The sequence below is a fragment of the Ambystoma mexicanum genome, chromosome 4p (assembly GCF_040938575.1).
Source record: "Ambystoma mexicanum isolate Mex_15411 chromosome 4p, UKY_AmexF1_1, whole genome shotgun sequence".
Taxonomy (NCBI): domain Eukaryota; kingdom Metazoa; phylum Chordata; class Amphibia; order Caudata; family Ambystomatidae; genus Ambystoma; species Ambystoma mexicanum.
In genome coordinates, this window is record NC_090927.1 from 1,099,722,512 (window position 1) to 1,099,746,365 (window position 23,854).

A 23,854-nucleotide genomic window follows, 5' to 3' on the forward strand; every position below is an offset into this window, starting at 1 on the left:
GAGATAGCGATCTCATCTAGATTTAGACTCATACAGCTTAAAATCCTCCACCGAGTCTACTACCCAAGAGTGACACTCTTCCGCTGGGGCAGGATATCGGACTAAAACTGTCTGCGCTGTAAAGGTGAAGAAGGTACCTTCTTCCATATTTTATGGGAGTGCGAGCATATTCAACGCTACGGGCAAGCATGTTGCAATGAACTGTCAAAAATTCTAGGTAAAACAGTCCACAGGGAACCAAAGCATTTGCTGCTGGGGATAGAGGACGAAATTGAACTGACAAGATGCGAAAAACTATTCATGTCAACTGCCACAGCAGTAACGAAGAGGAACATAGCACAGTTATGGGGCTCGGAGGTGGCACCCACCCTCGAACAATGGGTCATGGAAATAGACATTTGTATTGCAATGGAGTACAGAGTTTACGCTGCGAGAGGCTGCCCTCAAAAAGCAAAGAGGATCTGGCAGAAATGGAAGGACTATCAATAACGTGTCCCTCTCCTACCAGATGACCTGAGTCTGTGAATACGTGTCAACTGTGCAGAGACTATTGTGCCGATACACGCCATAGATGTTTGCTCTTGTTTTACAATGACCCCTTCTTTTTCCTTTCCCTCTCTTTGCGGTTAGTTGTGAATGTTGTGTTTGGAGAGCTTCTTATACGGCTCTCCCAGTTGTTGTAATGTTTATTTAACCTTGTATGAAAATTCAATAAAATGTTTGATCAGGAGGCCACCAGGGGGTGCACAGGTAATGGCTGCCTGAACGCCGTGCTCCCGCCGAGGCTGGGACTTTTAAGTGGATTGAGCCCCCCCGGATCGCCCTAGGCGGACTCACTTGGCAGAATCGAGCCGGTGACCCCCCCCCGTGACGCCCCTGCCCTGAAAGAGCAAAGCTCGAGGACCACGGAGAGCCGGAGTTCGAGCAGTGACAGTGGTGCGGCAAGGAGAGCGTCAGCCTCAGCGCCAAAGGAGGAGGAGCGGCCCGCCGAAGTGGGGGAGTTTCGGCGGTGAGCCCGGCCTTTTTCACCCACCCGCTCCCCCGCCTCCGCAGGGGGAGCACACGACCTCGACCTCGGGGCAGCGACCCCGGAACGAGATTTGGGCCCCCCGCAACACACCACGCTGCGGACCAAGTGGGGCCGTGCCCACCACCCCCTTGCAGCTGCGGCCCCCCCTACAGAGCGGGCCCATCAACAGCCGCATTGACCCGCGGAGGGCCCCCACAGTGGAATCGGACCACAGCACACCAGTCGCTGAGGCGGGAGCATGACCTCTCCCCCGTGGGGCCCCAGAGTCGCAGCCTGCACCCGGCCAGCGGAAGGACAGTGATCACCCGTGCCAGACTCCAACAGGTGGTGGCCCCTGGGTGTAGCCCCCGGGCGTGTGCCCGTCTGACATTTGAAGGCATCAGATGTAGGCAGTGGGAGGGAGAGGGTGGCCCCTCCACCCTGAAGAACATCGCCAACATCGAGGAGAGACCCTGGAGAGAGGCCCCAATCCGGAGCAGGTGGGGCGTGTGCCCGCCTGGAAGCTGCCCCCCCTACAGAAGGGTGCCAATCCCCCAAAGAGCTCCGCCGAGCCTACCCAGTCAGGTTGCCACAGGCTGGGGCCGGGAGGAGACCCCTTAAATGGCCCCCGGTCCACGGCAGACCCCGCGGCGGACACATTGGAAGACCGTATGAGCTGGCAAGAGGCCCTGCAGGCTTTCCGCTACAAGGGAACAGAGAGCAATAAAAGTGGCCCTACCCGCACTGGGAACATGGCCCAGTTAGAGGCCTCAATGCAGTCCACATCAGCGATGGAAAGGGGCTTTGCCTCTATCCTACAGGAAATCAGGGAAATGCGATCAGATATCGCTCAGAAATTCGAAAAGATGGACCAAAGGGTGGACAAGGTTGAGGACAGGCTTCTACAAGTGGAAACCAACCAGTCGTCTTCAGCATCCCACGAGGTTCAAACTGATATGCGTCTTGCGGCTCTGGAGAAGAGGGACGAGGAAAGAGCCAGGCAGATGGATGACTATGAAAATAGGGAAAGGAGGAATAACCTTAGATTTTTTGGGATCCCTGAAACGGAGGGAGAAACGGAGAGAGACTTAATCCGAGTGGTGAGAGACATTATTACCCTCCTGTTTGCAGAGGAGATGACAACAGAACTCACGTTTGACCGGGTGCACAGGGCAGGGGGAAAGGCGGGGAGCCCCATGTCAGTCCCGGCCCGGTTCCACTATTACACGGAAAAAACTAAGGTTCTGGAGGAAGCAAGGAAGGCGGGGGTGTCACCTACAACAACGCCCATATCACCATTTTTCAGGACCTCTTCGCTTACACCCTGGCCAAACGCAGAATGTGTCGCCCCCTAACGCAACTACTAAAGGAGAAGGGGGTGCGCTACAGATGGGGGTATCCCTTCTCCCTGGCCTTCGAATATATGGGCCAACGAACATTTCTGGTTACGGAAGAGGACATAAAGGGAGCCATCCAGGATTATGTGGCAGAACCTACCCCCCGGAGGGGCCCAGTTGGCCCAGAGGCACTCGATAGGGGCGGCCCCGGCCAGTCGAGTTCCAGGAGAAGGAAAACCAGTTAGAGGAAATTCAAAAAATGGAACACTCCGCCGCCTGCAATGGAAGGAGAACGTATCGACTCGGAGGGCTGACGAGGGGGGCGCCCCCGATCAGCAGCGGACCGGAAATGGAAGTCATTGAGGCTTCACTGGATGCAAAGTCCCGTTGATCAGCAAGTATAATGGGGGCGACTGATGGGACAAGGCAGTGGGGGAAGGGGGGCTCAAAGACATGAGCGTTGTACTAAAGAGCTAGCCGAGGAGGGCAGGTTGGTGGTCCGGCCAAATGCCTGCAATGGCGGAACTAACTGGCTGGACGCCGGGTAGGGGGAGGGGGGTCACAAGTTGGTTGGGGTTGTTCTTTTAGGGATAGGGTTCGGGGGACAGTTTGGGGTTAGTTTTAGGACCCCCCGGGAGGGAGGAAAGGGGAACCAGAGAAATCAGGAAGCGAGACAAAGGGAGTGAGAAGGGAGCAACGATGTGATGATGATGACCATGAGGGAGGGACACCTAGATTATGGCTGATGATCTGCCAGCCCTGGGAGTGGGTATCCTGAATGTGCGGGGTCTGAACACCCCCACCAAGAGATCTCTGGTTTGTAGAGAATTCAAGAGGGCAAAACTGGACCTGCTCTTCTTGCAGGAGACACATTGGGCACGGGGGAAGGAACCCAAAATGGGGGGGGGGGGAATTGGAGAGGTGTTCTGTGCATCTCACAGGACCAAGAGGGAGTGGCCATCTTAGTAGCGAGGGACGTACGCTTTGAAAAGGAGACCACACTGAAGGACCCCGAAGGCCGCTACTTGTTGGTAAAGGGATCTCTACAGGCCCCCCCCCTAACTCTGGCGGTGGTGTACGGCCCGAACGAGGGTCAAGCTCAATTCTGGGAAGAAGTGAGGGACAGGCTTAAACTTTTCGTACATGGCACGGTGGTAGTGGGGGGAGACTTCAACATGGTCCTGGGCTCATCCATGGATAGAAAGCGTGTTGGTCCCCAAAGCATTAGGCCCACAGATGAAGATTTGGCGCAAATCTTCCGGAAGGTTAACCTCGAGTTGGGCCTGGTAGATACAATCCCGACCCCCAGGACGGATGACCCCGCATTTACATATTATTCTGCTATTCACACCTCGTTCTCCAGAATTGACTACATCCCCGGTGGACAAGACACTCCTCCCATATATCTCCGGCCACAGGGTCGACCCGGTCCCCTGGTCGGACCATGACATGGTCCGTGTCACCTTAGCGGAGGGATGGCGCAAAGACCGCAGAGGGCGCTGGAAATGTAACAATGCCCTATTAAAAGATGAGGTCCATGCTCAGGAAGTGCTAGATGCCATTACGCAATTTTTTTAGCTAAATGACAACAGGGAGGTTGGCACACACACATTTTGGGACGCGTTTAAGTCAACCCTGAAGGGAGTTCTCATAAAAATAGGCACCCAGAAGAAAAGGGCGAGGGAGGCCCGGGAGAAGACCTTGAGAGAAAAAATAGCCCCACTTCAGCCGGGGGGGGGGGGTGGGCTCCGGATCAGCTCCTTGAACGCGATCGGGTGTCTGCCCTGGAGGACTAAAGTCTCCAGCTGAAGGACCTCCTCCTACACAAAACAGAAAGGAGCCTCCAGCTGGTTAAACAAAAATACTATGACAAAGGGGATAAAGCTGACAAGATCTTGGCCTGGAAACTGAGGGAGGTCCAGAGAAGTAGAATGGTGAAGGCGGTAAGGAACACCCAGGGGTCAATGGGTTATGATACTCCCCACATAGGAGAGGCCTTCCGCCAAAACTATGAAAAATTGTATGCGTCCGAATATGAAGGGGGTGACGCCCAGATTGAGGCCTTCTTGAGCTCCATCCAAGTTCCAGCCCTAACAAGAGAGATGTCGGAGGGGTTGGATGGGCCGGTCACCGAGAAGGAAATAGACAGGGTAATTAGTGGTATGAAAGTGGGGACTTTCTCAGTGTATTTCTACAAAAGGTTCCGCTCCACCCTAGCCCCGTATCTAGCAAGGGTTTTCAACTCTGTGTTGGATGGGTACATTCTCCCCGAATCCATGATGGGGGCCCTAATAGCAGTGCTGCCTAAGGAGGGCAAGGACCCCACAGAGTGTTCTTCCTACCCCCCTATTTCGTTGTTAAACATAGACATAAAGATCCTGGCCAAGGTGGTGGGGAGGCGGATGGAAGGGATAATGTCGAAGTTAGTCCATGGGGATCAGGTGGGTTTCATAAGAGGAAAGTGGGGATTCGGATAACATTCGCAAAACGTTAGATCTGTTTCACTACGCCCAAGAATCTGATCTGGAGGCATGTGTCCTCTCCTTAGATTCAGAGAAAGCCTTCGACATGGTTGAATGGAGATACATGGAACTCCTCCTCCAAAAAATGGGCTTCGGGTCTCACATCAGGAACTGGGTATCCGCACTCTATAGAGCCCCCACAGCAAGGGTCCAAGTGAACGGGAAGTTGTCAGAGTCCTTCCCCCTCTCACGAGGAACAAGACAGGGCTGCCCTTTCTCCCCCTTGATATACGTCCTTACGATGGAACCACTAGCCATAGCGATCAGAGCACATCCGGACATCAGGGGATTAGTAGAGGTGAGGTAGAATTTAAGCTATCCCTGTTTGCGCAAGACATCTTAGCCTACATAGTAGATCCCGGCTCCTCTCTCCCCCCCTTGTTGTCCCTGTTGGCCACGTTCGGGCATTTCTCTGAGCTGAAAATCAACACAACGAAATCGGTTCTACTCCCAATGAGAGCCCAAGACCGTGAGCTTGACCTCCTAGACAGGTACAACGGGATTGCGGTGGGGAAGGATTCCATATGATACCTGGCCGTCCTGCTCACTAGGGACCTCTCAAAACTCTCGCCACCACCAACTACGACCCCATAATGGCAGGGATCACATCTGACCTGAGGAGATGGGGCAAGATGATCCTTTCGTGGTATGGCCGGATGACGGTGGTAAAGATGAATGTCCTGCCAAGGCTTCTGTACCTCTTTACGGCACTCCCAACCAGAGTCCCCGATCAGACCGTTAGAAAACTGCAAAACACAGTACGAGATTTCATATGGCAAGGGAAGACCCCGAGGACCGGGAGGGCGATCCTGACCCTACCAAGGGAGGAGGGAGGGTTTGCGTCTTCCTGAAACACATGAAAGAAGGGATGGGGACATACTGGTCATACTTGGAGGACATGGACACCCATCCCCTGAAGGTTCGGGACCTCTTGTGGGCCCCGCGCAAGTCAATTCCGAGAAACCTGAGAACCCATCTGACCCTGGGAGTCCTTTGGGAGATCTGGAAAGAGGGCCCACAGACTGCTTATCTTACTTCATGGCCGTCCCCGATGACCTCTCTCTGGGGCCATCCTCTCAACCTGGGTAATAGGGGGTTCCGGGACTCGCCGAGCTGGTAAGACATGGGGTTGGAATGGGCGGGGCAGATGTTCAGAGAGAGCGAGTTTCTGACATATGAGGAATTGAGGGACGCTCTCGGACAGAGGTCTCTTTCCATCTTTGAATACCTCCGCCTCAAGGGCATACTCTGCGACCAGTCATGGGGCCAAAACCTGAGGAGGCAGTTGACCCCCTTCGAGAAGCTCCTGGACACGGCGACGTCAAGGAAGGGGGCTGTATCCCGAATGTACAAAATTTTAAACACCATTAACCTTCCAGGGAGAAGGAGCTTTCTCTCATTCTGGAACGACCTGGCGGGGGAAGCTATTTCAGAGGACACTTGGTTGAGGATATTCAAAATTGCCTTCCACAGGAACTTATTTACCTCGGACATGGAGCATAACTTTAAGATTTTGCAGGGGTGGCACAGGGACCCAGTGAAACTGTCAAAAATGTTCCCCGGGGTGACACCAAGATGCCCGAGGGGATGCGGCGAGGTGGGCACCAGGAGCCACATGTGGTGGCAATGCCCTAAGGTCCAAGTCTTCTGGGGGAAGGTGCGGACCTCGATTGCAGAAGTATCAGACGACCCTCTCCCACTAAACCCTCTCACTATGCTGTTGGGCCTCCCCCCGGAGGATACGGAAATATACAGGTTTCCAAGGATGCTGGAAACAATGTTGAGGGCGGGTAGGGTGGCCCTGGCACAGAAGTGGAAGAGCCCGGAGACCCCCTCCAAGGAGGACTGGCTGAAGAAAGTAAAGAATATGTTCTTGATGGACAAACTGACAGCAATGGTGAATAACAATTCCGGTTCGTTCCTAGCGAATTGGTATGGGGTCCAGCAGACCTGGGGTTGGGACGTTCACTAACACCAACTGATGCCCCTGATCGAGAGAGGGGGGGCAGGGCCAGAGACGTCCTGTTAACAAACCATGTGCCCACGGCCCGGGGGATGGCGACCTCAATTCAGCCGGCAAAAATGGTCACCAATCACATCATCTCCTAAATTCTCATTCTAGCGCGGGTATGGGTTGGAGGGTCACGGTTGGGGGGGATGGGGGTCAGGGGTAAGGGTTTATCGGGTCAGTAGACTGTTTGCTTTTTTATATCTGCATTGACCCTGTTTGTAACCATAAGAAAATGTTAATAAAACCAAAGTTTAAAAAAAAAAATGTTTGATCAACAAAAAAAAAACACCAGCAACAGGCTCCAAGGTGCAACTGGGATTCATTCTTCATGCCGCTTTAGCCGTGGAGAAGATGGCCAAGAACCCACATGCCAGCAGATGGAGTCAGTAAAAAGCATTTGTACCGAGTTGGCAGAAATCTCCTCCACCAAGCTGGAATCAGGACCGGGCTCTCCTGTAGAGATTCACTCAGGAGTCATGAGTATATTACTATCAGGGCCCAAGCGTATCCCCGGACCCCTCACTATAAGCAGGGCAATGCGCCCCTCCCAAGTCTACTAAGCACTCTCCTTCAGAGAGGACACATCCTCCTTTGCTGCATAAGTACCCACTCCCAAGGCATCCTTCTTCACCTTGTGCACCCACTTATCTGCTGCACCCCTCAAAGCTTACCTTAGAGGAGGCATGTATCTCATTTGGACCAAAATAGGTCCAGTGCTAATTCCAAAGACCCCCACGTTGGACTCTAAAGCGCCCTGAAGCTGTTCCCTTTTGGGAGATGGTTTTGGTATTGATTTAAAATGCAACATTGATAGGTAAGGATTGGTCACCCAATGCCATTGGCAGCCCCCTGTCATTGACCTCCTTATTCCTGTCCGCTAGCTCGCGGACAGGGAGTGGCCGGCTCACTTTACAGCAGGAATGTTTGCACATGAAAAGATTTTGCAATAAAAAAAATGTAGGTCATGTGGGTGTTCAGATGGGCATTCCCCGTGCAATGGGAGGGGGGAGTAATAAGCAGCCACTCCTGAGCAGTATATGGAAGGCGACACGGGGGCAGAAAAAGGGGTCATGGAATGAAGTCCTGTGAAATAGAGACCCCATTCCCGCTGGCACGATTGGGATCCTTGGATATGATGTGGGAGGTCACATTTCTAATTGAAAATAAGGATCTCATACAGAACAGGAGCCATAGAAAATGTGTGTGCTTGCGTGCGCACACGTGTGTGCGTGGGCGTCTGCATGTGTGCGTGTGTGTGCATGTGTGCGCGCGTGCGTGAGTGTGCGTGAGCACGTGTATGAATGTGTGTACGTGGGCATGTGCGTGTGTGTATGTGTGCGCACGTGCGTGCATGTGCGTGTGCACATGCGTGAATGTGTGTACGTGGGCATGTGTGTGTGCATGTGTGTGTGAATGTGTGCACGCGTACGTGCGCGTGCGCACCTGTGTGAATGTGTGTACATGGGCATGTGCGTGTGTTTCACTAGCAAACGTGCCAGTGGGGGGGTAAAACCATAGTAAAAAGAAATGTCAAACAATGTCCTGGAAACGTGTCTCCTCCATGCAGTGGGTTACGGGGAAAGCCCAGGAAATTACGCCAGAGGTGAACAATGAGTGCACATAGACGGTGGCATTAGGTTTATGTCCTGAAAATGCATTTGCAGCACATAAAGAAGAACTTGCGATGGATGGGTCGCCCACGTCGCCCTTAACCCGCGGGGAGTCTCTCTTTGATCCTACTGTCATAGCCCAGATTCCCTGAAATGCAGTCACTACACCCCAGTCACTCTGAAACAGTTCCATCAAGACAAGTTACTCCCTGAATTCGGTGCAGCCGAGGAGGACACTTCAGTCGGTTGCTTGGAAATGGTTTCTACTGGAAGCTGTTGCAACATATGGGGTTTTGACACTGGCCCGAGTCAGAAAAAACAACAGGAAATCTACAAATGAAATACTAGAAACTGACACACCCATAAACATCTATGTGCAACCCTTCATAGCTTGCTAATAGGAACTTTTTCACTTCTCTGATTCCTATCTCTCATTTCAGTAATTTGTGAAAGGGTAGCTGGTGTGTATTAAGTAACCCGCAGTTACCCTACAACAACGTAGGTTAATTAGAATAGAGTAGGTAATAAACAAAACACAAAACTAGATTATCCGCTCTGGTTAAAAAACCTTTGAGGCATACATTTATAGTTGGGAGGCTCTAATATATTTGATTCTTCCTCAAGATTAAATGCATCCATGTTTGCAGTAATATACACTGTTTTTCCCGTTTCCTTTCCCTATGTAATTTGGCATCTTGAAAGGTCTGGTGTGTCCACACCAGTTAGATTGTAAGTGAGTAGCACAGTTTGTTTTTATAGATTTAGGCGTTAGAAAGCCTTTTTTAGGCATATGTTGTCTTAACAATAAAAAGAAAAATATTTGTGTTAATTATGTGTGGTATAAGTAATCTTAAAATTGCATGAGATTACCTTGGATCTAACCTTGTGCGACTCAGGGTCTTAAGGTAGGGATAGTCGACCTATTATCCTTTGCTTTCAGTGTATCAGTCTCCCATTGATAGTGTCGTCCCCCGATAACAAAAAACTGGGAGTACCCAATGTTGAATTACCAACCCTTCATAGCGACATGGCTGACCATGGTGTGTTTGCCTTTACCTCCCAGTGCTGCATGTCCTACAAAATCGCCTGCAAGGCTCAGCTGAACTCAAAAACGCCAATCAAGAAACGTTTCTTACAACAGGTGCACAACTGCAAAAATGTTCACAAGGTGCACATAGGCAACACGTAATTCCTTTCTTAAAATGCATTTCCAAGTTGCATAGAAAGAGTAATTATATATGTTGGGTATGGTTTAGGAACCTCTCATTGCTAAAGCTGGTGTAAGTATATGAGCACAGGTGTGTTTTTTTAATTAGCAATGCGTGAATAGTATGTATTTAAAAAAATATGCTTTTGTGATGGTGCATAAAACGGGTGCCTATTGATGCTCTGCCATATTGACATATTCTTATAGTTTCCCTAAATCTTGATAAACATGTCTGAGAAAACAGACTGAAGACAAAACCTGAGAAACGTGCCTTTGAAGAATTCTCCATTCCATTCCTTTTGATATACATTGTCCAAAGATAGAATTTTGATGTATCCGATAAAGATAAAGGAAGTAAGCAAGTGCCCTGCACCTGTCTCTGCGAAACAAGTTCAGCAATGTTGGCTCATGGCGAATTTTCATAGGGAGCTCATCTCCAATTTTTCCCAATGTTTTCAACCATTAAAAAATTTACTCTGAAAAGGTGCTCCCTTCATTTAGGCTATTCAAGTGCAAGCGGCGTTTTAGGATTCAAAGGAAGCATTCACCCATGGACCTGTTCTATGTCAGCTGAACACCAATGGTTCCTTTATCATAGATGCATACTCTTCAGAGACAGCGATCGGGGCAGTGTTGTTGCAGATGCACTCGGATGGACTTGAACATCCCATAGCCTATCTGTCTCAAGCCCTTACCAAGAGCGAAACGCACAATTCAATCCTGAAAAAAGAACTATTGGAATTAAAACAAACATGCCAGGAGTGGTGGCACTTGCCTGTGGGAGCCAAATACCCAGTTTAATTCCAAACGGATCATACAAATGTACAAGCCCTAAAGCATATGGAATGAAGAAATAGCTGAAAACCCCTTTTCTTTTGCACAATTTGATTTCTGTTTGACTTCTCTCCCAGGATCAAAGAACTCCTGGCAGATGCCTTGTCAAGAAAGTCTGGTGGTTCTTGTTCCCAGAAGATATTGCTTGAGCACCTGTTATCTAATAATTGTTCATCTTTTCAGTTACACCTTTTTTGGAACAAGTGCCTTTGGAGATGAGCCAAATCAACATATCATGCACAATCACAAGCAAGCCTTCTTATTTAAGGATTCATGTTTGTGTTTGCCCATATCGAATCTTCAAGGAACAGCCCTACGCCTGTGTCATGATTCTTTGGCAGCAGGACAATGGGGAATCCGCACCACAATTTCCACAATAAAAAAGATATTTTTGTTGGACATCTTGGTGTCAGGATGTTATGGACTATGTTTCCTCCTGTTCTGTATGTTCCCAGGCTAAGTGCGGAAATACACTACCTGCTGGTAAACTGATTCCACTTGCAGTATCTTCTTGGCGGTGGGAGTCTATAGCTACGGACTTTAATGTGGATCTAACGCCATTCTCCAGCATGACTGCCATCAGGTCACCATTGATCTTTTTCCAAAATTGTCCCACTTTTCGGGATCACCGAAGCATCCAACATGTCTTCATAAAGAATGTTTTTCGGCTTCATGGATTACCCGACTCTTGATTTCAAATCGAGGCCACCAGTATGTTTCAAAGTTCTGGACAGTGTTGTGCCAAATGTTAAACATTGATTGGTCTCTTTATCCAGATACCTCCCACAATCAAATGGACAGACAGATCATCCTCATGAGGTCATTGACCAACACCCACAGTGTTTCACTACGGCAGCTCAAGATAATTGGGTGGGTCTCACTTCTTTCCACAGCTGAATTGCCCAATACAAATGCAGACCATGCTTTGCTCCGCCTGAGTCCCTTTTTCTGCACCTTTGGTTTTCACCCCAACGCATTCCCTACTCATACCATTGCAGTCGCTCACGTTCCGTCTTTGGATCAGTGGGAAAAAGAACTCCAACACGTCCATGCTATTTTCAAAGATAATCTCTTGCCGGCTCAGGCATCCATCAAGAAATACGCAGACTGTAAGCGAGGACCCAATTTGGATGGAATGTCGGAGATTAGGCATGGCTGGCATCCAAATATTTCCCTAGGAATTTGGTTTCTTCGAAACGCTCGCCGAGATGTTTCGATCACTCTGAGTGCTTCAGAGAATCAATCTGGTCGACTACCATCTGGGTCTTCCTCCTTCTTGGAAGCAGATACTTGCCGTATTTCATTCTGACTTGTTACAAAAGTATCCTGTGGATCGGTTCTCTTGTCGTAAGTCCAAAGCTCTACCTCCTTTGCTGGTTGATGGCACCCCTGAATGTGAAGTCACTGATATTTGTGACTCCTGTTACCATCAGGGGAATTCTTCAATACTTGGTTGATTGGAAGGGGTACGCACCTTCTGAACATGCGTGGGAGCTGGCCTCCCATCCTCATGCTCTGCGACTGCTTCACCTGTTTCATAGTCGCCATCCATGGAAACCCAGTCGGCGCTTCAGGAGGGGGAATACTGTCTTTTTTCCACACAGACACAGCTTTCTATGGGAGCGGGGCATGATCCGTTATGAGGATGATGTCAGAAGCAGCGTAGTGTTCTATCACGCCGTGCGGCTTGACGTCTACTGCTAATTCTAGGTCCTTTCCTCTAATCCACCTGATCCTGCTGGAATGCCGGCTGCTATCTTGTGCAGCTCCCCCACAGAGGTTACGGCGGCGTCGTGGTCTCCAGTACTGACAGCACTGGGCTAAGGTGTCCAGTACCACAGCTCCCTCTGCCTGTATCGTAGGTGCTGCCTAAAATGCCTTGAACCAGTAGCCGGTGAGTACTTGTAAGGCTACTTGGAAGGCACGATATTCAGGTTGCCGGGGGAGAAAAAAGATACGGAGCACCTCATACGTCTGTTGTGCTCCGTTCTCTTTGCCTTTCCCTCTTTCTGGCTGTTTAGCCTGGGAAGGTTTGGGTCAGCTAGAGTGGTGGTGTGCAGTCTCTCTTTTGGATATAGTCTTCCTTGGAGAGAGGGGCTGCATACATGCCTAGCTGGACCCCCTTCTGCTTGCACATAGTTTTTTTGCATTCTGTGCAAGAAATAGTGTAAGGAATAGTACACCCCATGGCCATTAGTAAAAAAGGGGGTACCTACAATCTACGTTCAAAAGAGCAGGAGCAGTTTTTTTATACCCCTGGGTGTGGTGATAAAGCCTTCATAAGTCAAATGGAAATGGGACAGGCAGACCCTGCAACCTCGTTTTCTTCGCCGGCAAGAGATAGGGTACTAGAGGTCCTGACTCTCAGTACCCAGAGAAGGCGAAGGTTGCTGAATGCGTGATCTTATTTCGAAATGCCTACAGTCCCTACAGCCCCGGGGAGGGTTTCAGGATTGGATAATAGCATCTGGGAGCAGGCTACTAATACTATCAACCCCGCTGTCTCCACTGCCCATGAGGGGGGTGAGAATCCCACAGGAAATAATATAGAGCACCCAAAGCCATCTGTTGGTGTCTCGCAAGCGGAGCCTGGATCCTCTCCATCCCCCCAGATCAACTAGTACTTGATCAATGGCCAGATTTTATGGCCAGTATTGCTAAGGAGCTGCTGTTATGTACGAGCCCTTTCGATCTGGGCCTTTTAGTGGATTCACTAAGGAAACTGGTTGTGGATCCATGTTCAATGAGTAAGAACATGGCCTCACAAACAAATGAATCCTTTAGTCCAACTGATGGGATCCGAACAGGTAACGTGGATAAAACCTGTCAAGTCAACTTTAAAAAAGAGTGGCTGGACAAGCCCTCACAATCTGACCATCTTAGCAGTGAAACTCTGATACATGGCTGGCCCTCTATTAACAAGAGTATTATAACCATCAAGGATAACACTGTCAGTTTTACCCTGGAATCATCTGCTGCTATTCCAGCATTCGTGCAGAATTCGGGCCAGGAGGCTTATCAACTTTTCAAACAGATGAATGTCCTTCCCAAGCCGGGATCTTCCCAGAACTTGTGTATAAGAAAGTGTTATATGCCCAAAATTGAAGACAAGAGCACTCAGGATTTTGTTTTGGACCAGAGAAACTTTATTATTACGAATATCAGCAAGGTTAATGGTCAGGAACCTAAAGAAGCCCTGCGGTTTAAGGTCCTAGCCTGGCTTAGACAGAGAACTGGGCAGGGTGTGGTCAGACTATCGGATCTTAAAATTCTCCGTAGGCTGGATCTGAAAGACTTGAGCCGCCTAGCAACCAGGATTGTGTTCTAGTGGGTTGTGGACTAGTACCCTACCTGCGTTCCTAAGACAGATGGTGCAGATACATTCCAAGGGGATCCTCCAGCTGTAATTTGATCATTTGATCACTCATATGGTTTAAGAAGTTCTCCTCTCTCTGCTTTTTGCAGCCGTGTGTTTTTTTGTATAATACTGTTGATATAGTCCACCTATTTTTTTGACCTACGTAATATTTGTTATGTATTGTTTGGTTCTTGTTGTCTGCACCCTTATGCCTTTGGGTACCTGGAGTGCAATATAAATAATAAACATAAACATAAACAGCAGTGGAGGTTCCCCTGATGATTTTGGAACCATGTGCATCGCTCTAGTTGTTTTCAAGATGGCTGCCATCATGCACTGGCTTCCTGCAAAACCTCAAGTACATCTATGACTGTGAAGCCGGAGCACAGTAAGTAGCAACACTTCTGCCTGTAGTTTGAGGTGAGATGCTTGTTCCCTTCCTGTCCCTTCCTCCCTCATTGTTTCCCTGTCTTGCCTTCCTCATTCTTCCTTGTCTCCCTCTTGTCCTCTTCGACTTGGACTCTGCTCTTCCTTGTTGTGGTCCTCAGCTAGATCCAGCCTGTCAGCCTATTTCTGGGGCCAGTTTCTAGTCTGCTACTATCAGCCCAGCTTTATACTGGATGTTGTTTCCCTGAATTGGGATTTTTCTCCATCTTGGTCCTCTTTTCAAGAGCCATGTGGTGGCCTATGTTCAGGGGTCAAGTCCTAAAAAAAAAGTGGGGGACTCATTAACATAAGGAGTGAGATGTGATGCCACCAGAAATAAGCATATCAAGGTGCAATATGCAAATTTCCTTCAATTGGCTTTGCAAACTCATACACATTACACAGGATGAATGGCATTTGTCTTCCATAAAATCAACACACTCAAAAAAACAAGAGAGGATACTTTCTTCTAATAGTGTTTTGAAAACATTAAAAGGTGTGCATGTTTTAAACTTCAATAATCAATAACAAAGTTTTCCCTGGAACATGCACTCTCGAAATGTAGGTGTCTGCTGTTTTCTCTCGGCCTACATTATGCATTGGTGAAGTGCCCAGATTGCAAACCTGACAACTGAGGTTCGAGTCCCGAAGATGGTGTAGGTTCAGAAGTTGAAAGAAAAGACTGTCACTGTTTCTCATTTTACACAAGGCCTCTAAAATACCCAGGTGAACGACATCCACCCTCAGAAAAAAGTGGGTGGGCGCCGTCCACCCTCGTCTACCCTAGACTGGAACCCTGCCAGTGTTACTAAATCACAGAGCACAGGCTGGCGCTCTATATTGATAGCCTGCACCTCTTTAAGTGATATTACTGCCTTAGGAAGTCTGTAAGTGCTAATACTGACCATTTAAGTGTAAGGGGTTGTAAATAGAAGAGAGCCGACCAAATGTCACAGGCCTTTAGCTAGCTTATTTGGCATGAAAAACTGTTTGTTTTTTTGTACATTTCAAATGCTGTTCTTCACATCATGAGTAACAATCTGCAAGTATGTTTGGTGTGTATATTTAAAGCGTTAACATACAGTACGAAAACCAAGATGAGATTAGCAATTAGTATTCTGGCACGTGTACGATTTCCTTGAAGATGGAGAAAATGAAACTGGAATCATTCTCCTTTTGTATGCTTCAGTATAACTGCCAGGCTATTATGCAAATCTATTCAAAAAGGATGAGCATACTTGTCCTTGGCACTTAAGGGGTTAAAAGGAAACAATATTGTTATGTTGTGTTATTATATCATTTGTGTACTTTCCGATTCAGGTGTACAAAAGAAGGTATTATTTTAGTTCATAGAAGTGAAACATTTGTGTGTAATTGCACCTCTCTGGAACACTAAAATTGTTCTTGAGTACAGAAACTGCAGATTGAGCTCAAATCCCAGCTTCACCTCTTTTCTAAACAGAGTCATTTTAAGCAACTCATTTAATCTCATGGTACCCAATCTGTGCAAATTGCCAGCCATAAATATTTCAACATTTTCAGCCCCCAGGAGTGATATATTTGGTGTCCAGACAAGTGGTCGACTGTAAATTGGTCGAAAGACAAATGGTCGACGTAATTTGGTCGAAAACCAAATGGTCGAATTTTTTTTTTAATTTATGTATGTATTTTTTTGGTTTTCGTTTAGGGAAAAAAAGGGTTTTTTAGAAAAAAAGGGGGGTTAGAGGGGGACCCCCGGGATCCCCACCAAAACAAAAAAAAGGGGGAAAATAAAAAAAATAAAAAATCGACCATTTGGTTTTCGACCAAATTGGTTCGACCATTTGTCCAGTCGACCAATTTTTTTCGACCAAATGTCTGGTAACCGATATATTTCTCAGGGTAAGCTCTTCAAAAACAACGAAAAGCCTCACTCATAGTTTAACTGGCCATAGTAATTATTCATAGACAGTGATAGAGACGACCACTGATATTCTGAAGACCACACAGTAATTTGTTTCTTTGGTTACCAGTGGCAACACCACTTGGATACCATGCACAGGTAGCTTTTAATCCATATCCACTATCAATAATTTGGCATCTGTACCGTTCTCATTGCTTCCTATCTGTCTCCTGTATCCACATGCTGCGGCACTTCTAAATTCAGTAAGGCTGGTGATATGAGTTCTGTTATAATACTGGGGCATGGGTACCCTTTCATACAGCTGCAGATCTGTGCTCAGCAACTATACTGCAGGCTTTGAGGGGCAGTTCATGAATCCTACATTGGGGGTGCGTGCATCTCATTAGAGGTGGGGTTCCACATCACACTGCAGGAAGCTTGTGCACCTCAGGGCATGATGAGCGTGTCCACCTCCGGAGAGTAGCTTGTCCATCTCACTCAGAGTAGCATTAGCATCTCACGGAGAAGAGCCGGGGGGTGTGACGTTGGCACCACAAGTACTCCCTCGTCACGTGAGAAGGAACAGGGAGTTGCGGGAAGGGGAGGGGAAGGAGGAGGGACGAAGCGGGCAGTTAGTAATGAGAGTTGATGGAATAAAGACGCAGCAATACATCCTCTCGTCTCCGCCTCCTCATTTGTGAGATACGCATGAGTGAGACTGTGTGGGGTGCCCATTGAATGGCCAGTTCGAGGATTCTACAGGGGGCTTGTGCATATTCATCTGTCAGAGGAATGTGTGCATCCTAAGAGAAGCTTCTACATCTCTCTGAAACGGACTTGCCCATGCCACTGAGGAGAGCTTGGGCACCTTACTGAGGGGAGCCTGTGCATTTTACTGAGGGAGCTTGTTACAGATGGGAGCTTGTGCAACTTCCTGAGGGAACTTGTGCATCTTACTGAGGGAACTTGTACATCTTACAAGTGGAAGCTTGTAATGAACACGATGGAAAGGGAAAAGGGACTACGTGTAGTTCCCTTTTCTCTTGTCCATTGCGGCCATCTTGGTTTGTAGTTCTTTTCAACAAGCATTTCTCAACTTGAGTAAAAGACTGTCAGCATCCTGGAAAAAAGCATTCCGAAATGCTAATGGCAATAAACCCCTACGGGCGGGGCATTACTTGGTCTGGCAATACCACAGAGGCTAAGGTTAAGGCCAGAGCGAACTCGGATCTGGGGCATTACCTGACCTGGTAGAGCCCCCACCTGTTAGGGATTCTTGCTTAACAATTCACCTCAAACACACACAAGAAAATATTTCTGAATGCCACATTTTCCCAAGTCAAGCATTCAAATCACAATTAGTAAAACATGCTGGAGGTTCCGTGGTAGTCGGCATGGAGTTAAAGTTAAACTTTGTTGTTGATTTGCTGCAGTCTGGCACTTACGATGAGCTTGAAAACAGAAGTAAAGCTTTTAGCTTTGTAGAGAGCATGTTTTGCAGGGCAGGTGGCTTCAAAGGCACGGCTGTGCGCACTTGCGCTCATGCCCACAGTTGTTTTTAGTCTACTGTACATAGGTAGAGGAGACCAAGCCTACTCTCTTCTGCCAAACAGCTTGATGGCAGCAGCAGAGGCAAGCTAGCACAACAGGGCCCGGGGCTGAGCCCGGGGGCTGCAGTGTTGGGGACAGTGGCAGGGGAGGGGAAGAAGGGGCGAGTGGCTGTTGAGGATTCTAAGTGATTCAGGTTGCAACGCCAGGATTCCCTTAGGAGAGAGTAAAGGAGTAATGTGTATTGTTTGAGTGTGTTGAACTCCCAGCTTAACAAGATGAGCAGGTTTCGGTTTGGGATAACCCAAAATGTTAGGCACTAAATGTTTCCTTTTATTTAAAGGCAGCTAGCCAGCAGATTTCACCCCTGAGCTGGTGAAATCTCTTGCGAATTTTCTAAATGATACCTGTCCCTTTCGAACCAATGAGGGAGCAGAATGATTTTGAAAAAATGAAGTAAACGTACCTTGCGGATTCACAGGCTTCAATCCCAGTCCTAACCCAAGTCCAAGAGATAGGATGACCAAGGCAGCTGCAACAACCTGCAACACACACACAAATGAAAAGGCCCATTACAACCATTGTACAAACATAAGCTTTTCACCTTGAATGTATTGATCGCTTCCAATCTTAATAAGGGGTCAGGGGGCTGTGGCTTTTTAAAAACACACATTTCTTGCATGTTTCGCGAGGCCCTGCTCTGTCTCAACTAAGGTCCTCTGTCTATTTCAAAATATATATTAACTTATTCAATACATATTTAAGATGAACAACCTGCTACTTACTTGCAGGGCACTTCTGCTTTAGGTGAGTGTCAGGGGATGGGGTCACTGGAGCCTTGCTGTACACTCTGCCTTGGTGCAAAGCTAACAGTGAATGCTCTCAGAAATGTGGATCCAGGCTTAGCCTCTGCTGCCTTGTCAACTATAGTTGGTTTGTTTTTTCTGATCCATCATATCTATTAAGTCATTGTGGACTTGAGGATTGATTTCTGTTCAATTCAATTGATAACACTCCACACACCAAATTATGGAGTGATAGGATAAACCCAGCAGACACAATACCATTATTAGTAAAAAAAAGAAGTGATTTTGCACCCATTGAAGTCTAGGCTCCCAAAACCTTCCCTCTATTTGGCTTGTCTTCTCTGTGACCCGCAACCTGGGGGGTTTCCTGCCCACAGGTAGCTTTATCTAAACCCCATTCTCTGTTGGGAGGCCTGCAATTTTCCACTATCACACCTGAGAAAGACTAGAACCCGTAACCAAAGGATATTTTGTTTGTGTCATGTTACTGCTATGCAATGGCCAGATTTTTCTGAACGCTGCTAGCTCATCGGAGTGTGCAGTGTTATGCAGGAGTCCATGTTGGCATCTTTCACCCACACGTGCATTTGTAGATCACACAGCGTCCCTTGATGCCTCATTTCTCAATTGCCTCAGTGGCTCTCCGCCCCTTGGGGTACCCAAACATTCTTCTCCTGGAATCTTTGTACCTGTTTCTCAATGCCGTTGTTAGGCTTTTTACAAGTCCTATAGTGGACTCTTTAGTCACTAGTGCCGTATGGGCTTCATACCTATCCCATTGCCTATGGCCTTGCAATCCTGAAATTCCATACTCCAATAACCATATTTACCATGTTCAAATTTGCTTTATGGCCATGTGCTGCTGGAAATACCAGGGTTTATGGATCCGTAAGTCCAATTTATGATCCTGAGTCAAAAAGGGAGGCTCAGGGTCTATAACTACCAGAGTTGCCCCATGACAAGGGCTATAATGAAACTGCATGAGGCCATGAAGCAGGGTGATGAACTTCAACCCCCAAATCTTGTCCTTTGGACACTGTTCTCTGCATGAAGGAGAATAATTGAGGGTCAAAGAAGAAACATGCACTGAGAAAAGACAATTGAGAAAAGTTTATGCAGTGGCCATATCAGCAGAGTCTTTTCTTTATTTTTACTATGGCCATCTGGAGCTTGCATGAGGCAAGATTCCATGGATGGTGGCGATGGCGATGAAGAAGGCGGTGGACAAGGAAGAGGGAAGGAACCAAGAAAGTGCAGAGGCATGGTGTGGCAATAGAGGAGCTTGGGGCACCCTGATAGGTGGCTGGGTTCCTGACATCCATCATGATCTGCGGTCATGCCAGTGATTACTGACCAGAAGCCCTAGATACCGATTGTCTCTCAGGATTTAAGGATTACCGTCCAGGTGCTAATCGTCATTAGCAACTAGATTGGAATGTGTGTTATGGGACAGCCTATCAGCCCCCTTGGAATACGAGCTGCAGAAACATGTCTGCAATTTTCATTTGTGCAGAAGTTGCCCTTTTGCAATGGGGGAGCTGATCCCTGTGTACCTTCACTGGCAGCCAGCGCTTGGATCAGAGACAGCAAACCTGTTATTCTTGGAGTGTTGTAAAGCAGAAACACTTTCTATCCGTACATGCGAATGTGCAGCTGTGTATTGAATACAGAGGGCATTTTCTGGTTGGTCTGTGACATCAACATGATCCTGATGTCCCATTCCTGCTGGTTTACCAACAGAGACATGGGAGGGGGCACTTAAGCTGATGGCATGAAATAATGCATAACATGTGTTGAGTATTGAGTAAAGTCAGATGATCCGAGAACCTGGGTTTTCAGCTGCATATGTACCACTATTGTGTTAAATCTCTGCAGGTAGCTGATCACTGTCATGTGCCAGTAAACGTTAGATTGCCTACCAGGTAGTTTATTCTCTTGCAGCCGCCCCTTCCAAGACTCTCTCAGCCATGGTCCACCAAAAAGTGGCAAGTGCCTCGTAGTAGGCTGCGGGAGTCAGATTTGTCATTCACCGTGTCTTGATGAGGTACCGGTTGTGGACTTGTAGGGGAGCATCTGAGAGGTTGAGGATGGTGTGGCCAGCCATCTAAAGCAAGGGGTGGGAAGTTGGGAGGAATGGTCAGCGTGCCCGGGCTGCATCAGTATGCCTCTTTGAGACAAAGGGATGTGTTTGAAGTCTCATGAACTACGCATGCTAAGCGACAGAACATGCCACGTGAAATACAACCATAGCACTTCTGCTCTAAAGGATTGAGCATGGACACCCTGAAGGGTAGAAGCCCCTCCTTATTTCTTATTATTGAGTAAATGCAGGGTTAAAAACGTCGAATAACAGAAGCATTAGAAGTGTTGCTGCCAGAGGCATCTGCCCTACCAGTGACAGGAAGGAGCTCTCAACTCCTTCAGTCTGCCACTATAGACTTAAAAGTCCATCCAACATTAACATTCGACAAGTCTCTTCTGAACTTGTAGCTTGAGGCCATAGACATCGTTTAGGGGTTGCTATGGGTCACAACTGCGACCCCAGGCCATCAGCTAGCGACCCCTGGCCAACCCCTTGCTACCCCTGACTTTCCCTCTGAAACGTTGCTTATTGTGTGCCTCCTCCACGGCACGCAGGCAGCACAGACTTTCATTTTCTCCATTTTGTTCTACCATCCGTCCAGCCCATGGTCTGTGCCTTATCTAGCTTTGCCGTCCTACTGCGCTGGAAGATGCCTGGCTGGGCCCACACCAGTGGCCGTGTGCGACCCTCGCCCACACTGCTGAACCCATGGCATCTATTTTAGAGATGTAGAGGTGAGCACTCCTTTTGACTTCATAGTCCAGCCCCGTGGTATTTCTGTTAGACATAACATGATCTGCAGGTGGCAAATACAGCCTAGCACTGTACAACAAAAATACATTGAAGGTCCTTTGCACCATATTTTCCCAATGTGTTGTAAGCCTGTTGTTTTGAGCCAGTGTTCTCCTGCTGGCTCGAGCATCGGATAGGGAGGGGCACAGCTTCTGTGATGCCGTCACACGCCCAAAGCTTCTGCAGTGCAGTGACTGCTTTATCTTTCATGCCACACATTTGGCCTGGTTCAGTCTGCATGCATTACTTTATGCAATGTGTGTCCTGCAAAGGGCTTCATTGTGCGTTGCCAGAATTATCTGGGGAAAAGCAGACATACCATAAATAGAAGGCAACCCATGTTGCTGCTGCTATGACACACGGAGAGGGCCTTACTATGCAATCTCTACAATCCACCTAGGCTGGTGGTAAGATTTGTGCTGTGTGATTAACGCTAGGCAGAATGCCCATTACCGCCATCTTGTCTGTTTGTGTGCCTTCTCACTCAAGGTAGCCTCACCTACCGTGAGGCAGTATGGTACTCTGAACTTGCAGAATGAGGGCAAATGGCTCTGACCTCATGCTCGGGCTCAACCAGCAAAGGGCAGGTGAATCCCTGCCACAGAAAATTAGAACTTTGCTGCCATTTTGTATTCAGTTTTCAACTTTGGGATATGGCTTTGTTTGAGTTTTCTAAAGTATGTGAGTGAATAGGGAGGTGTGGGCATTAGGAGCCAAAGTGCAGGCGTTCATGGCAGATTGAGACTGTCGAGTAGATTGTGGCACCGTTGTTTACTTGGTTTAGGACGAAATTACCGAAAATAAATGGTCGCATTGACCAAAAGTTCTACAAATGCTACCACCAAAGGTTCGAACACCAAAAGTTCGAACCTTTGGTGGTAGCATTGTAAAAAAAGAAAACAGGGGCTGCAGGGGTGTCCCCCGCAGCCTTCCGTTACAAAAAAGAAAAGGACCTTGCAGCGCTGGTTCCCGATCATGGAAGTGAAAGGGAACTGGCGCTGCAGGAACCCAGCGTGAAGATGAAGGTAAGCAAGGTTTGTTTATGTTGGGGGTGTGGGTGGGGGTGTGGGTGGGGGGGTGTTATGGGCGTGTTGTGTGTGCGTGAGAATGTATGTGTGTTCGCATGAGAAAGGTGCAAACTTTTGGTAGTTCTCACCTTTCTCATACAAACGATTTGCCCGCGGTACTTTCAGCCGCGGGCAAATCACTTAGATTCGTTTACTTATTTTCTTCTGTCATAACAGATAATGAGTGAATCAGAACAGACACTCAATAGGTCAGGCACTCTATCCACAGTACAGGCACTCAGAACCTGAATGCAGACACATGCAAAACGCTGGGTTGGGAGAAGAAGGTGCATGTAGAGAATGGAAGAAGTCGATAATGGACAGAGGGAAGTAAAGAAGGAGGTATGCAGAGAGCAGGAGGAAAGAATGGGCATGCAAAGAGTGGGAGGTGAACGTTGGGCACACAGAGTGGGGAAAGTTGTCACATGCAGAGCGAGAGGTGAGAGAGAGGCAACAGAGTTAGGACTTCCACAGAGGAAAGTAGATGATGATGATGTATGTAAACAGTTGGATGGAGAAATGGGACCAGCAGATAGAGAGGAAGGCGAATAATGTTGAGGGGAAATAGATGGAATATGCAAAGGGGGACTGAGGGCATACAGAGAGCGAAGGGGGAAGGTGAAGCACTCAAAGAGTTGGAGAGGTTGTACATGAAGAGAAGAAAGCAGAAATCCGGCCGGAGGGGAGTCTAAGGAGGGAGCTATGGGGCCTGCAGGGAAGTCTGGAGTGTGAAGCGGGGCACATAGTAAGAGAGACTATAGAGACATAGAGAGATGTCCAGAGAAAGCGTTCAAGCAGTGATAGAGAGAAAGAAAGGTGGGGCACAGACAAGGAGATAGATGTGGTGATGGGAGAGCTAGGACAAAAAGGGAAAGCAATATGGGACAGAGAGAGCGAGAGGTAGAATGACAGAGAGATGCGAGGCACAGAGAGACAAAGTGAGGTCAAGTAAACATCGACAGAGAGGGTCATGTGGAAGCCGGGAGAACACTATGTCAATAGGGGAGGAAGGAGCAAAAGAAAATTGATGGGGCTGGTGTGCATTCCTTTTCCAGAGGGTCACTTTTGCATTCATACCGTACTGAGAGTAGGCAGACGGAATCCTTATGCACGGATCAATTAATGCACAGGGACAGAGTCTGCCTTCTATTTATATGCTTTTTTAAAGGCATGGACACAAAGGTAGGAGTCATGCCCCCTCTCTATGGTCTTCAGTGGGAGGTAGGTGGAGGAACACCAACATAACAAAGGAATTCAAAGGGTTCCTGATTCTGTCTGTGCTGTGTGGTATACGTGTTGTCTTAAATGTGAATGTTCTGCAGGAAAAGCATTTGCAACAACCTTCAATTGAGTGCTACCACA

General features: G+C 48.0%; 1 protein-coding gene across 2 annotated transcripts in view; it reads right to left on the minus strand.

The window, feature by feature from the left end:
• ENPP3 (ectonucleotide pyrophosphatase/phosphodiesterase 3) overlaps positions 1-23,854 on the minus strand; it is a 759,459-nt gene that overhangs the window by 582,212 nt on the left and 153,393 nt on the right. For both annotated transcript variants that reach the window (XM_069606685.1, XM_069606686.1), the window contains exon 2: positions 18,211-18,286. In XM_069606685.1, coding sequence (XP_069462786.1) covers positions 18,211-18,286 — 76 coding nt within the window. The remainder of the gene's footprint in view (positions 1-18,210; positions 18,287-23,854) is intronic.